General features: G+C 46.7%; 1 protein-coding gene across 5 annotated transcripts in view; it reads left to right on the plus strand.

The window, feature by feature from the left end:
* The window catches only part of agap2 (ArfGAP with GTPase domain, ankyrin repeat and PH domain 2), a 21060-nt gene extending 5991 nt beyond the window's left edge, over nt 1–15069 (plus strand). Inside the window, exons 1-19 of one of the 5 annotated variants that reach the window (XM_034590085.1) lie at nt 1–368; nt 4152–4210; nt 5257–5344; nt 5462–5547; nt 5656–5791; nt 6424–6558; nt 6631–6749; nt 7426–7581; nt 7714–7788; nt 8590–8694; nt 9473–9653; nt 9791–9916; nt 10063–10197; nt 10639–10698; nt 11175–11326; nt 11544–11634; nt 11776–11998; nt 12934–13213; nt 13860–15069. The exon at nt 1–368 is cut by the window's left edge and continues 1971 nt beyond it. In XM_034590085.1, the coding sequence (XP_034445976.1) occupies nt 1–368; nt 4152–4210; nt 5257–5344; nt 5462–5547; nt 5656–5791; nt 6424–6558; nt 6631–6749; nt 7426–7581; nt 7714–7788; nt 8590–8694; nt 9473–9653; nt 9791–9916; nt 10063–10197; nt 10639–10698; nt 11175–11326; nt 11544–11634; nt 11776–11998; nt 12934–13213; nt 13860–14066 (2782 nt within the window). In that variant the 3' untranslated portion in view covers nt 14067–15069. The remainder of the gene's footprint in view (nt 369–4151; nt 4211–5256; nt 5345–5461; nt 5548–5655; nt 5792–6423; nt 6559–6630; nt 6750–7425; nt 7582–7713; nt 7789–8589; nt 8695–9472; nt 9654–9790; nt 9917–10062; nt 10198–10638; nt 10699–11174; nt 11327–11543; nt 11635–11775; nt 11999–12933; nt 13214–13859) is intronic. The other 4 variants (XM_034590088.1, XM_034590086.1, XM_034590087.1 and 1 more) reach the window with 4 other exon arrangements.
* The last annotated feature ends 1049 nt before the right edge of the window (nt 15070–16118 follow it).

The following is a 16118-nucleotide window of genomic DNA, read 5'->3' on the forward strand; positions in this document are numbered from 1 at the left end:
CCTGCGGGACGAGGCTCATGCTGGAATACCTTTAGAGGTGGGAGGTGGCCTGGCTGCGGTGATGAGAGACTGCCCCAGGAAGGACAGACTGAAGGCCGGTTCCACCTCTCTACCTTCACCGGCCAACATGGGGTCCAAACCAACACGCAAAGGTAAAAGCCGCACGTTGGACAACAGCGACCTGAACAGCCTCTCTGAAGACCTGGGTCTGGCCCAGCAGGCGCAGCAGGGCCAACGCGGCTCCGCCAAAGACCGGAAGATGCTCAAGTTCATCAGCGGCATTTTCACCAAGAGCAGCTCCGGGACGGTGGGGTCCTCCTCCACAGCGCCCCCTGTCTATATACAGAGAGACTCCAGTGAGGAGGAAGGTAAGAGGTCACAAACGCACACAGACACACAACTCCCCTGTCAACCCAGCCTCCGTGTTGACATGACAACAGACCGTTATCAGAGTCTGTCTTCGGGTCTTTGCCAAAACAATTATCCCGGAGCTGCCACCTCGTCTGTGCACAGGCATCCACGCAGGCGTTGGGTGCGGTTGATCCTCTCTGAGCCCCCACACAGAAAATATTTAAATTCTGTTACACGTCGAGAAACATTTTCCTTAAGCCATGTGCGACTGCAAATTGGTGACGGATGATGTTGTTTGATGTGCGGACTGACAATAGAATCGTCTTGGACAGTCTTAATCTAATTCCCCTCAGAGCGCTGGGCCGATTTCACATGGCTGGAGGGGTAATCTCTGCACTCACTTACACACACACACACACACACACACACACACACACACACACACACTTAAACAGCGTTCCCAGCATGGCTTTAAATCTCATAATGAAGCCAAGGGGGAGAGGATGGCGGATTGTGCCGCTCTGCTTCATTTCCATGAAGCTGTCGGGGAAGTGAAGGAGACGACGTGAAACCATATTTGTTCACCCACATCAAAAAGGGAAGAACATTTCTAATCCAGGTCTTTGATATTCCGCCCACTACACGTTCTGCCACCGTACCCCCCCCCCCCCCCCCCCCCCCCCCCCCCCCCCCCCCCCCCCCCCCCCCCCACTGTCTCCGTCCCTGCCAAGCATTTCGTTTAAATTCAAAAGAAAACAGGAGCTTCACTGTAGGACTGTGGTTGTGGCTGCGGCGTGCGAGTGTCAGCCTGTGGGAGTGAGCGTGTGTCTTATATGTTCATTCATTCATTGTGTATTCACACTGTTACACATGCACACTGTGGATTCACTCGAGTAGTGAGACTATGGGCCCGCCGACTACACACACACACACACACACACACACAGACACACTCACACTCACACACGTGCACACCCACGCGCACTCTCAGGGCAGGAGGAAGTGTTGCCATGGCAACCGGTAGAACTGCTGCTTCTGCTGCCTGCCACTGAGGCAGAGTCTGATGAAACGGTGGGGGGGGGGTGGGGGTGGTGGAGGTGTGTACGTGTGTGTGTTTGTGTGAATACGTGTGTCCAGGCGTTGACACACGACTGTGACGATTCTGCCAAGAAATGAAAAGACACAGCGTTAAGTTAGAAGACGGTCGGTTTCTGAAGCTTCAGGCCACGAACACTGGATCACACTGTCCGTCCATAAAGAGGCTTTGACTCAGGAAGACAGACAAGATGGACCCAGTCCATGTGTGCGTGTGTGTGTGTGTGTGTGTGTGTGTGTGTGTGTGTGTGTGTGTGTGTGTGTGTGTGTGTGTGTGTGTGTGTGTGTGTGTGTGTGTGTGTGGTAGGAGTTGCTCTTTTTCCCTCCCGGGCTCGAGCTGCCTGCAGCCGCAGCTCGTATATAACCCTCTGTTTTTTTTTTAACTCCCTCTCTCGTGAAGCATCTGTGCAGCGCTGGCCCGACGCTCCATAGATTCAGACCCAGCCTCCAGTTAATTCATCCTCTGTGTTTGAAGGACGAGGGACGATACCAGGCCGTGTGTCCCTCAGAGGACTGAAACCAGCACCTCCTGCTCGCCCCTGTTGTCTCTGCCTCTCCTGGTTTGGTCTTGTCTAATATCTGGCGTCTGGTTTGGTCGGGCAGTCCTCCTCTTTGGTCCAAACCGAAATATTTCAGCAGCCATTTGTCATTAAATACTGCACAGACAGTCATGGTTCCCAGATGATGAATCCTATACTTACTGTAATGATCGGCTGTCCTTCCCCCTGGTGCCAGTATCATGTTCGTGTTCATGGTTTGAGTGAAATCTCTCAACAACTACTGGATAGTACAGACGGTAATATCCCTCCTCTGTACCACTGATTTCCCAAATCGATTCAAATCAGATTCACAAGGTTCTCGATCCGAATTCCGATTTGATTCCATTCGTTCAGGATATTTCAGTGTGCATTTCCAGTTCTGCTTGGATATGAAAGAGATTTACAAAGAGCTAAAGCTGTAAACCTCTCACTTGGTGCAGTATTGAAAATGTTAGGAAGGGCCTGTGATCATTATTCTCATCATTTTAAATCATTTAGATTTTCAAAAATACAAATGCAGTAAAACGTCAAACATCATCAATGCTTGAGAATTTAAATACTGCAGAACAGCAGATTGAAATCAAGGTGTCGAACTCCACTTGAATTGAGAGCCAGTGAGAAGCAGTGGGTCTTTAGGGACGGTTTATATGTCTCTGAAGCCGTTCCAGAGATTAGACGCAGCCGCTGCAGAGTCACCTCTGTTTCTGAGCCCAGCTCTCAGGACATCCAGAAGAATCTGGAGGACGAAGGTGCAAAAGTTCAACGAGAGAAAGTTGTGCCTGCTCGTTCATAATCTTATAAACAAGCAATAAAGACTCTAAATCAATCCTGAATTTGAGGGGTAGAGGTCACACCTTCTGTTTCCAGGGAGAGTCGAGCTGCTGCTGTATTAACTGCAGACCCCCAAGAGATGTTTTAATCTAACATGAGAGAAGATTGTCCAGGACTTTGATTTATGACCAAATACCTTTAATAGTGTTTCTGTTATATTGTCCTTTCCTTTAATATGAGTGAGGCTAAGCTTCATAACAGAAATCATCAGAAAGTGTCATGAGCTTCTCTGTGAATCCGTTTGAATGAAAAACGGATATTTGAGTCGGTGTGAGTGCATCAGTTTTATCAATCAAATCAATCACATTTTATTTGTATAGCCCATATTCACAAATAACAATTTGTCTCAAAGGGCTTTTACATCCTCGGCCCTTAACCCTTTCATCCAGGTTTGTACCTAATAAAGTGGCAGCGGCGTGTCTCTGACCTCAGGCCTCGTCTGTTCTCGTCCCTCTGAAGCTGCAGCTGGAGTGTGAGCGTCACATCCCACCGGGGGCACCGCACCTCTTCTGCCACAGCTGTGTGTCTCCATGAAACACACACATATGGGGTTTTTCTCCTCTATCTTTATCTTGTCTCTGTATCTTATTGATTTCATGTTCAGATCTTTCAATGCTCTCACTCAAATGTCCCTTGCCCGATCTGCTCTGCTTGTGCTCAAACTGAACGCTTGCTCTCATAAAATCCATTATATTCTTTTCGCTGGTAGACGCTCACACCTGATAACATCTACTGGTGGTTGGTAAATCAAATTGTGCAGAAGATCTTCAAACGTACGAGGGATATTCTCCATCTTGTCCTGTAGTCTGAATTCTATTTTAATGTCTAATGCAACTAGAAGGGCTCAGAGAGCTTCAAACCTCCACCAAGACCCAGCAGCCCCCTTTTAAAACCACATTTAAATTCACAGGATCCATATTTTATTTGGTTCAAAGAGGAAACCGAGTAAGAAGGGAGGGAAGATGAAGGGAGGAGGACGACGCTCGGTCTCTGGGATCAAATATCACAAACATGAAGGAATATGGATCCAGTAAAAGAGCTTGTCTGGTTGGAGACGACCTTTTTCCCACCAGCCCCCCCCCCAGTCTCAGGCTTTGAACCCCCCCTGGCCCCGGCACACAGCTGTTGGTCAGTGGGGAGCTAAGTGGATAACGAGTGGTGTGGCTGCAGCGCGTTAGATCCCCGGTGTGACTGAAAGGTTATATTCATTAAGACGCCCGGCGAGGCTGCAGCGGTGTGATTCATCGCTCTCCCACACAGGCGCCGGTGACGCTCACCGTCACAGTGATGGATCTCCGCCTCACTCTCTGTTTGTCTCTGTCCGTCTCCCTCCAGTAAATATCGCCAACAGCCAGGAGTGGACGCTGAGCAGATCCATCCCCGAGCTGAGGCTGGTGAGAAGAGTCCTGCTCGCTCAACACTGCACTTCTCACCTGGGAGACGGGAAGCAGGAGGATTTACTCCACTTACTCAGTCAGGGGTTTTTAATCAGAGGGAAAACTCAGGACTTTAATTTGACTTTTCACTCAAAAACTTTGGATTCACACATTTCAAGTCTACTCTGTCTTTACTCCTCTGCATTTATTCCAATGTGTGAATGAATGAATGTAGGGAAGTAAAAATAAAAGGGTGATACTTAAGTAAATTACTCATAACTCAAAAATACTACTTGAGTAAAGTTACTTTCCACCTTTCGCATATATTACAACCGGACTTGAGATGTATGAATAGAAAGTATTTGAGTTTAATGTAAAGGAATTTGATGTTTAAATTAAACATAAATTATGATTCTTAAAACTCATCTCTAATTTGACATTAGATCCAAAAACAGATTATTAAGATTTGGAAAATATCTGGTAGTTATTTTTACTCCACTACATCCTGGGGCTTTTATCCCTAATCACATGTGACGGTTTAGATTACGAGCCGTGATTCTCTGTTACAGACGAAACTCGTAAAGTAAATAAACCTTAATGCAATAATGATAAAATAAGCTTCTATGCTGAGATAATGTGAACTTATATAATGCAGATGTCTGCAGGTTGTGGTGTCAGGCTGCTCGCACGCTGAGGCGTGGCAGTCTTCTCTTATCTGAGTGATAGTGACCGAAGCGTCTGAGGGTAAAGTTCAGTGAGGAAATCCGCCTGAAACTGCAGATTAGGAATGAACTATGGATCATATAGTCAGAGGGAAACGGCCTCAATGGTTTATTACACATCTTCTATAATAAAGGACATTAGAATAACCTTTATTTTTCAGTATTCAAATACATTTTTTTTTTTTTATAGTAAGTAAAAGATCTGAGTACTTCTTCCATCACATCAGTCCATTAGCAGAAATGTAAAATCTTTCTGATACACACCAACAGGAACAAAAACATATTTGATGGAGGAACTAAAAAGTATATTTAAAACATGTGTGTTTCCTTCCTGCTTCTCAGGGCATTCTGGGAAGTCTGAAAAGCGGAAAGTCAGCGCTGGTGAACAAATACATCACAGGCAGCTATGTTGCACTGGAGAAGACTGATGGTAAGAAACTGACCACAGACAGTTTCTGATATCAGATGTAATATGTGTGATATGATGTATTCGGAGACGTGTGGCTTCATCCGGTCACCAGCTGCTGAATGTCTCTTTGTCTCTCAGGGGGCAGGTACAAGAAGGAAGTGCTGGTGGACGGACAGAGTCATCTGCTACTGATCCGGGAGGAGGCCGGGCCGCCTGATGCACAGGTGCTTTTCTTAGAGTGAGCAGTAAGTTTGTGTCCTCGTCCATCCGGCCTGAGCACCGGGAGCTAACGTCCCCCCCCCCCCCCCCTCTCCCCCCTCTCCCCCCTTCAGTTCTGCAGCTGGGTCGACGCCGTGATCCTGGTCTTCAGTCTGGAGAACGAGGCCAGTTTCCAGGAGCTGTACCAGCGCTACAGCCAACTCAGCACCTTCCGCTCGGACCTGCCGCTCATAGTGGTCGGCACACAAGGTCGGCACAAGAGTCAAAGCCACGCAGACTCACAAACTCTGTTTACTGGTGTCCAGTAAACAGAGAGAAAACCAGAAGGGACAAAAGTTTGACTTTAATTTCCTGAGAAAACTTTGAGTTTATGTGACTTATAAGTCTTTACCTCCGTCAACATATTTCAGGTTAGAGAGGTTATTGAGTTACTAAGATTCAGGTCACAACAGACACACAGACAGACACAGAGACACACACACAGACAGACAGACAGACAGAGACACACACACACACAGACAGACAGACAGACACACAAACAGACACACAGACAGACAGAGACACACACACAGACAGACAGACAGACAGACGGACATTTCTGGAATTAGTCCATGAGTTAACAGAAGGATGCAAAGGACACTTATCAAACTGAACTCGTCATTTAAGCTTTAAAGTTGCACTTAAAAGGGACACAAGCGTTTAATTAAATGAAGTTGATGAGAAGAGAAGAGTTGATTTAATATAAAGTATCATGAGATCTTTAAAGTACACAGAATAAAGTAAACACCAGAGAGAAAACCCTTCAACAGCAGTTTCCCTCCCTGTTGTGCAGAGCTCCTCAGTCTAAACTCAGAGTTATCTAATCGTGTATTTTCATTCAGATAAGATCAGCAGCACCAACCCCCGTGTGATCGAGGACCAGCGAGCCAGACAGTTGTGCGTGGACGTGCGCCACTCGCTGTTCTACGAGACCTGCGCCACCTACGGGTTCAACGTGGACCGAGTGTTTTCCGAGGGTGAGTTCACTCAGACTTTCACGCCCTCAACACGGAGACTGAAGGTCACTGAACAATTTAATGTGTTTGCAGCCGCTCAGAAGATTGTGGCTCAGAAGAAGCAGGCGGCGCTCCAGGCCTGCAAGTCTCTTCCCAACTCCCCCAGTCACTCGGGAGGCTCCACGCCTGGATCCGCGTCGCTGCCGGGACAGGTACCCCCCCCCCCCCCCCCCCCAACAACTGCACTTAGGTCTTAATCCAGTTTAGCCCCTTTCACATGAAACAACAAAAAGATTGAAACTATGAATTAATCTAAACATAAAAACATAATTATCACGTTGTGTCAGTTCTGTAATGAACTGTGATTAATGACCTTCCAGCACAAACGTGATGTCCCCCCCCCCCCCCCCCCCCCCCCCCCCCCCCCCGTTCCTGTGCTGCTTGGTTTGTTTGGTTCATTTTCCGGATCAGCACCAAAATTTAACGAGTCCTTCTCTGACTCAGACCAGTCGCTTTGTTCGTAATCCTGCGAACTCACAGAGGAAATGGAAACGCGACCTCCTTGCTGGAGGTGAAAATACATGAATGTTTCTCTCTGGGCAGTTTCGGTTGTGTAGCGTTCGCCTGCAGATCAGTTACATGCATTAGAAAGTTAAAGTCATCTATCAAACTGAAGTGTAATTTTAAACGTCACCTCCAGGTCGCTCATCATCCATCTCAGCTCCATGGTTATCACATCCTCTTGTTCCCCCGACTGTAAGATTCATTCTGTCCACTGTCACGTGCTGTTTGACTCATTTCATCTCCTCCCCCGTCCTCACCCACCCTGTCCGTCTCTTCCCTCTCACCTCCATCCCTCCCTCTGCATCTTGACCTCTGACCTCTCAGACCTGTAACGGCCCCAGTAGTGGGGGCTACGCCTACTCCCTCCCCTCCACCCCTGTGGTGGGTCACAGAGATCTGCGGGTGGCACAGGGCGAGGGGGGAGGCAGCATCAACTCACGAGCGCTGAAGAACATCCCGAGACGGCCCTCCCTCTTCAAGGTCAGTGGTCGACGACACGTCGGCGTCTCACTCCTCGTGTTCCCCGTCACCATCATCTCACTCCGCTCAGACCCGGCGACTCTCTGCTCCTGTGAACACGCCTGTTTTCATGTTTGTTCGTGTTTGTTTCAGAACCGCGACTCGGATAAGAAAGCTGGTGACGCCAAAGGAGACCAGAGCGGCGCGCGGGGGGTTCCCATCAAACAGGTTTTCTACTTACTTACCAACTTACTACCATTTTTATACTTGTACTCATAGTGTGTACTACACCTGTCATAGTGCCTATATACCTCTCGACAGTCTATATATGCATTTATATATACGTTTATATTCATCTATTTCAATATCTCCTTAGACATAATACACAAATACAGTTTACATCCTCGTGCCACTGAACTTGAGTACGTTTCATTTTATTTTCATTTTTCTATCTTTCACTTGTTCTCTCGTCTATTTTCATATCTCATCGTCTTGTATCGTTTCTTATCTTATGTTGTAGAATCTAGTATCGTATATCGTAGTTTATTGTATCGCAGCCCATCTTATCTTATCTTATTGTATCTTATCCTATCTTATGTTATCAAATCTTGTCGTATCAGCTTGTATCTTATCTTATCCCATGGTATCGTATTACATTGCGTCTCGTATCGTATCGTCAGTATTTTATCTCACGTTACAAACAGTATAGCAGATAAACAGGATCCTCACTGACCTGGTTCGGCTGCTTGCAGCTCAGTAATGTGCTGATTTCTTCTTCAGGTGGGAACAAAAAATCTCTTCTCTATTTATTACTTCTTACATAAGCAGCACAAAAAAAAAATCTCTTATTTGATCGTGTTCACGCTTCCTCAAGGGTGTTATATTAATATTGTGCTTTCAGCTGTTTCTCTGTCTGCGCTGCTGCTGCTGCACTTTGAAGAGTTGCTCTCTGATGTCGACTCTAAATTTAGGCAGGTTCAACGTGTCGCTGGCTGCGAGCGCGCTGACCTTGGTGTTTGTTCTCGACAGGGCACCCTGTGGAAGAGGAGTGGAAACTCTCTGAACAAGGAGTGGAAGAAGAAGTACGTCACCCTGTCCAACAGTGGCTCACTGTCGTACCACTCCAGCGCCAGTGTAAGAGAACACCGCCGAGCGAATCGATTCAGCAGCAAAACACAGGGAAGCTTCAGCACATGGAGGTTTTCACTGTGCAGCTGTTTCGACCCGACTTCACCTCAGTGGGTTCAGTACAAACCACATTCGTCTCCAACAGCCAAACTTAAAGGGCCAGTGTGCAAGATTTAGGTGAAAGGGATCTGTTGGCAGGAATTTAATATAAAATAATCCTAGTGATTCAAATACTTTATATTTAGGGGAGCGGGTTGACTCTACGGAGGCGGCCATATTTTTTTTTAAACAGACTGGACAAACTAAACCTTTTGAGTTGTTATGACAACTGACGCTGCCACAGGTTCTCTCTCATGTTTGGAAGAGGGGGGGGTGTTCAGCTGCAACATCCAACCTCACCACTAGATGTCACTACATTCTACACACTGAACCTTTAATTTTAATTTTACCGGGAACATTCAGTGATATATTTGTCATTAAGTTTCATCCAATGCTGGATAGAAAATATTTTATCCGTGTATTATATGTAACTCTGACCCATAACAGCTCCTTCCACCGCGTAATCCTCCAAACTGACAAACAGTCGAACTGAACCTGCACCAGATCCCAACAGTCCTCTTATGAAACCATATTTAAATTCACCAGATCCAGATTTCTATTTGGATCTGCACCAAACTACACTCACACATAAATATCAAGATCCAGGAATTATTCTCTGAGAAATCGATTAAAAATGTTGGAAAACATCCGATCTCTTCAATGTTTTCTGTCGTGTTTCTTTTAGGATTACACACAGAATATCCACGGAAAAGACATCGACCTGCTTCGTGTGACGGTTAAAGTTCCCGGGAAACGTCCTCCGAGGGCGGTGGCTCCCACGGCCCCCCCCCCTGTGGCCCCCGGCCTCCTACCTCGAGTTAACGGGCTGAGCAAAGAGCTGACGGCCGCCGACAGCACCAGCACCGGTACGGCCACACGTAAACAGAGCATGAGCACATGAGTCACCGAGCGCGAAACGTCTTTTATTAACACAGCAGGTTTAAAACCAGCCCAGTTACACAAAGTGTGAATGTGATTGACTCTCCGTCCTCTCGTCTGTCAGTCCCTCAGCTGTGTCCGTCCACCCTGTCCGTGGTGGAGGATCGCTCCGGTGGACTGTCGCCTCAAGGTGGAGACAAAGGTCTTCAGCGCTGCTCGTCCTCGTTGTCCACCAAAGCACAAAGTGTTGGTACGTACACAGGAAGTGAAAACCACTGTAAACAACATGATTCAGACAGTTTTTACTGTTTAAGACGACGTGTATCTTTAAATTTGTTGTATTCTTCTTCTTCCTCCTCCTCCTCATCATCATCATTATTATTATTATGATGTCAGACGCCCTTGAAGGGACGGCCGGTCCTTTTGCTGGAAAGGACGTTGGTCAGTCGTCTCCCATGAGCGACAGGAAGAAGAACAGGAGGAAGAAGAGCATGAACCAGAAAGGAGACACAGCCGTGGGACAGGCTGAAGGTAACGTCACACAGGAACTCTTCTTCTTCTTCTTCTTCTTCTTCTTCTTCTTCTTCTTCTTCTTCTTCTTCCTCTTCTTCTTCTTCTTCTTCTTCTTCTTCTTCAAATACAGCTCTTAATGCTGATAGTCTATAGACGAGGATTATATGTCCGCACACAGACGGTGAGGAACGAGGAAAAATGAACAAAAATACTCGAAATAAAACCTTTGAGCATGTTTGAGGCTTCTTGAGGAAGAGGAGGATCTGATGCTTCTGTCGCCACATGTGATCAAAAATAGTTTTAATCATCAGTTTTCTGTTTCTGATTCCTTCTCTCCTCTCTGCTCTGTGAGGACGGGATTCAGCCGAGGTGTTGCTCTTCCTCTGAATGTTTCTTCACCTCCTAACATGTTTGCTTTTCTCTCTCTCTCTTCCCCTCTGCTTGTCTCTCGCTCTGCAGCCAAACGTAAAATGTGGAAATTAAAGAGCTTTGGTAGCTTGAGAAACATTAATAAGACAGGTAACGAGTGAGAGCAGATTAACGCACAGTCTCTGTTTTCATACGTTTTCATCCACAGAATCCTCAGTTCTTCATTTGTTCACTTTCATTGTAATAACAAGATTTTTCTGTTTTCACCTTCTGTCAAATTTAGTTTGTTTGTCACATTTGCATTTTTTGTGTTTGTTTCACCGACTCAGTTCACACCTGGTATTACACACACACACACACACACACACACACACACACACACACACACACACACACACACACACACACACACACTTGGTAAAAACATCAAAATTTGGTCTTCATGGACAGAAGTGAGGTCCATGTTTATTTGATCTGATCTGATCTGATCTGGTCCCATTCAGGACACATCATGACACCAGGTGTGAACGGATCCCCTGACTATAGATCCAAAATGGCCGTCCACTGTAGCTTGGTCACCTGTGTAGCACGTGCAGATCTCAGCTGGGTTTGTTCTTGTCCTGCAGACGAGGAGAACGCAGACTTCATCGTGGTGTCGTTCACGGGGCAGACGTGGCACTTTGAGGCCCACAGTCTGGAGGACAGGGACGCGTGGGTGTCGGCGATCGAGAGCCAGATTCTCGCCAGTCTGCAGTCGTGTGAGAGCGGCAGGAACAAGGTACACACTGACATGAACACACTGTGTAACACTGAGGTTATCGTCGTCCAGACTCTGCTCTCCGCTCTCACAGTTTTTCTTCTGCCTTTAGATCTGATTCACTGAAACATTAGCAGCAGTAAATAAGAAATCACACGACGTCTTTCTGCTTGTCCTTTATCTTCTGTTGATCCTGTGAATACTAATTTAAATGTGTGTGTGTTGTGTGATTGTTCAGGCCCGTCGGAGCAGCCAGAGCGAGGCCGTGGCGCTTCAGTCCGTCCGTAACGCCAAGGGCAACGGCCTGTGTGTGGACTGTGAGGCTCCCAGTGAGTTCCACACGTCTTCCCCCTCCAGCTGCAGATTTCTGTTTTCATGCAACGTTCACAGCCTGAGGCCGAGTCCCACATCACACTGTTTGTTTCGACTCCATGAATCTCTATTGACAACCCTCTTCTCTCTCCCTGCAGATCCCACCTGGGCCAGCCTCAACCTGGGCGCGCTGATCTGCATCGAGTGCTCGGGGATCCATCGAAACCTGGGGACTCACCTGTCCCGCGTCCGCTCGCTGGACCTGGACGACTGGCCCCCGGAGCTCACACAGGTCCTGGCCGCCATCGGCAACCACATGGCCAACAGCATCTGGGAGGGCTGCACGCAGGGCAGAACCAAACCCACGCCCAACGCCACACGGTGGGTTCCACCTCTGGTTTTAGCTCCTGGGACTTGGGAGGTGATCTGTTTGGGATGTGATCAGTGAAAGGACATTTTCATATGTTTTTTTTAACTTATTATTCTTAACTTTTAGTCTATAAAGCCTCTTTTCCACTGGTCAGAACACCAGGTCAAATACCTGGAGTAGAAACATCACACTCCGACTTCTCCCTGTGCTTCTTCTTTATTGATGCTGCAGCTTTTCTGTGACGTTACGATGCACATTGAACTTCCATGTGTTGTAAATAGTCCTGAACATTTGTGCACTTACTGCTTTTTACAGCGTTTTCTTTCTTCGTATCGTGCAAACAGACAATCTCCTCCACTGGTAAAGAGAATGAAGTCCATCACCTTCAGTTCAACAGGTTTACCTGCGTTTAAAAACCCACATAGATCTGATAACATTTGTGTGCAAGAGGTTTTAACTGGAACTTGTGAATTGTTGAAACTAGAGCTGTGATGTAGCTCGGAATCTTGAACATCTCAGAAACACCTCGAGGGAATTTCTTCAACGTTTGGTACAAACCATCATTTTGACTCAGAGAAGGAGGTCAAAGGTCAAAGGTCAAGGGTCAGAGTCACTGGGACCTGACTAAGTTCTTCTTTTGCCTCTTGAACATGTTTTGTTAAAACTCCTCGAGAGAATCCTTTAATATTTGGTACAAATGTTCACTGACACTCACGGATTAACTGATCAGATTTTGGTGATTGATTGAAAGTTTTAAGTTTACATAACTTTTCCCTTAGACATCGGAACTTGTCAGAATCCAAAACAAGGATAAAAACATGATGGTCGTTAAGACGTCTTCTTTCTGCTGAGATTTCTCTTTGTGAGAAGATCACTTCCTCATATACGTTGCACATGTGAATACACACTGACACCACGTCTCCTGTTTGTGTGTCTGTTTTCCTAGTGAGGGAAGAGAGTCCTGGATCCGTGCGAAGTACGAGCAGCGGGCGTTTGTGGCCCCGCTCCAGCCGACCTCGGGGATCCAGCCGCCCGACGACAGTCCGCCGGTGTGGCTCCTGTCTGCGGTGACGGAGAGAGACCTGCCCAGGCTGCTGCTCCTCCTCGCCCACAGCACCAAGGAATGGATCAACGCTCAGCCGGCCGGCTCCACCTCACCGCCGCGCACGGCCCTGCACGCCGCCTGTCACCTGGGGGACGTGGTCATGACTCAGCTGCTCGTCTGGGTGGGTCTCTCCTCTCTGGTTCTTCAACTCCTCATGGATTCATCATATGTTGATAGAATGTAAAGGTTCCAGAATAAAGTAGGATGTGGATGAGATTAAAAAAACAAGCGATGTGCAGTGAACCTGAGTTTTATGGTCCTGGAATTATCTCCTTTTCCTAGTTGGTACTTTATTTTTGCAGATGAAATAAGAATCTTCTTCGTCTGATGGATTCTGACATATTGAACATGTCGACTGATTTAACCACGTCCACCAAGGAGTTGTTTTCAATGCTGTTTGTTGACGTGTTGTGGTGCAGATGTTTTCTGTCTTTTCGGATTTTCCAAGCATCTGTAACATCTCAAATCAACAAGCATCACATTCAAAGCAGCAACTGACTTCACCAGGTTTTCACAAACGTCAACTCACTCGACTCATGTGTCCACGAATAGGTTGTGTTGTCCCTGTTGCATTTGTGTTTCCCGTTAATGAGCTCGTGTGAGACGTCACGGCCTCCGTAGGTGTTGTGTCAGGTGAATCTCCTCCGTGGTAATGAACTGAATTCAGTTGTTTGAGTTTAGCAGCTCTCACTGTTCTACCTGTGAACAATATTCAATCCATAAATCATCTTATTCTGAGCGAGTGTCATCTTCTCTCTCCTCTGCAGTACGGGATCGACGTGAAAGCGAAAGACAGCCAAGGCCAGACGCCCATGATGATGGCCCGAAAAAATGGGAGCAAAGGCTGCATGGATATTTTGCTCCAGCACGGTTGTCCGAACGAGACGTCCCCCACCACTGCCACGCCCGTCCTCTCCCGCCGCTCCAGCACCGCCAGCCTGGGCCGGACCAGCTCCAGGAAGCGGGTGTCGTAGCGTGGACTGCAGATGCTGCGGGGGGGAGGATTCTGTACTATAAGAAAAATCACAGAACTATATCACAGAACTAATGATTTAAAAAAAATGCTTCTGAAGACTGAACAACATATCAAACAACTTAAAAAGCAATACTCACTTTGTTGTTGATGACAGATGTAATATTGCTGAAATGCTGTGTTGTTGTTGACCTCAAATACGAAATGACTCGAGTAGAACTTTGTAGCCGTCGTCTGTAGTTTCCGAGCAGACGCTGGATCTGCTTCGGTTCCACTTCGTCCAGATGAAGTGCAATAATCAGATGAGGGAGAAGCAACGAGTGTGGCGCTGAGCGAAGCCTCACGTCACCAGGGAGCTGCTTTTACTCACATTTTCTGTGACTGGACCAAAACTGCTTTTTTTCCTTTGGCTTTACAGATAAAACATAAACCTACAATTTGTCCTGTTGTTAGTTGCGTGTCCCCGTTGCCGCAGTGTTAAGGTCCGTTTATATATAAACGGACCAGCTGAGATTATTCTGCTTAGACTAGAAACATGAATGGTTTGGAATATGAAATATGTCAGTGTTACTCTCACAGGTCAAGACTTTAATATTCTGTAAATGTATCTATACTACAAACTTAATGTTTCACTCTGTAACGAAGACACAGCCGGAGATTCAGACTCGATTTTGTAAATGTTTTCTTACAGGTAGTTTTGAAAATATGTCAAGTTTGTTTTTTCATTGTCTTTTATAATTTCTTATCCTCTGACACGTCACAAAAACATAAACCAGTAAAAAAAAAAAAAAAAAAGTTTTACATGTGTAAACATGTGGCTATTTGTTGAAGGTTTGATTTGGGATGACGACATGATTCATACTCATATTCCTGTTGTGTAGGTCGATCCCATGAGTCCCAGTATGAAGCAGGTGCAGGTGTCACTGTCACTTTGACACTTTGTGGGTCGAGTGAATCCCTCATGAGCTCAAACAAATAGTTACCAGAATAAAATAAAGTTTTTAGAAAAAGAAATCTGAGTTATTATGATCATTTGTCTTTTACTTTGTATTTATGTCTCGGCTCATCGCCTGCTGCAGAATGATGCTGTTACCTCCACCACAGACGAGTCCTCTGTCTGTCTGTGTGACTGTGTGTCTGTGTGTCTGTGTGTTTGTGTGTCTGTGTGTTTGTGTGTCTGTGTGTCTGTGTGTCTGTGTGTCTGTGTGTCTGTCTGTCTGTGTGTCTGCCTGTCTGTGTGTCTGTGTGTCTGTGTGTTTGTGTGTCTGTCTGTGTGTCTGTGTGTCTGTCTGTCTGCCTGTCTGTCTGTGTGTCTGTGTGTCTGTCTGTGTGTCTGTCTGTCTGTCTGTCTGTCTGTCTGTGTGTCTGTCTGTCTGTCTGTCTGTCTGTCTGTCTGTCTGTCTGTCTGTCTGTCTGTGTGTCTGTCTGTGTGTGTCTGTGTGTGTCTGTCTGTGTGTCTGTGTGTCTGCCTGTCTGTCTGTCTGTCTGTCTGTCTGTCTGTCTGTGTGTGTGTCTGTGTGTCTGTGTGTCTGTCTGTGTGTCTGTCTGTCTGTCTGTCTGTCTGTCTGTGTGTCTGTGTGTGTGTCTGTCTGTGTGTCTGTCTGTCTGTCTGTCTGTCTGTCTGTCTGTCTGTGTGTCTGTCTGTGTGTCTGTGTGTCTGTCTGTGTGTCTGTCTGTCTGTCTGTCTGTCTGTGTGTCTGTCTGTGTGTCTGTGTGTCTGTCTGTCTGTCTGTGTGTCTGTCTGTCTGTCTGTCTGTCTGTCTGTCTGTCTGTCTGTCTGTGTGTGTCTGTCTGTGTGTGTCTGTGTGTGTCTGTCTGTGTGTCTGTGTGTCTGCGTGTCTGTGTGTCTGTGTGTGTCTGTCTGTGTGTCTGTGTGTCTGTGTGTCTGTCTGTGTGTCTGTGTGTCTGTGTGTCTGTCTGTCTGTCTGTCTGTCTGTGTGTCTGTGTGTCTGTCTGTCTGTCTGTCTGTCTGTCTGTGTGTCTGTCTGTGTGTGTCTGTGTGTGTCTGTCTGTGTGTCTGTGTGTCTGCATGTCTGTGTGTGTGCCTGTCTCT

This window comes from Hippoglossus hippoglossus, chromosome 7 (genome assembly GCF_009819705.1).
Source record: "Hippoglossus hippoglossus isolate fHipHip1 chromosome 7, fHipHip1.pri, whole genome shotgun sequence".
In the NCBI taxonomy this organism is placed as follows: Eukaryota; Metazoa; Chordata; class Actinopteri; order Pleuronectiformes; family Pleuronectidae; genus Hippoglossus; species Hippoglossus hippoglossus.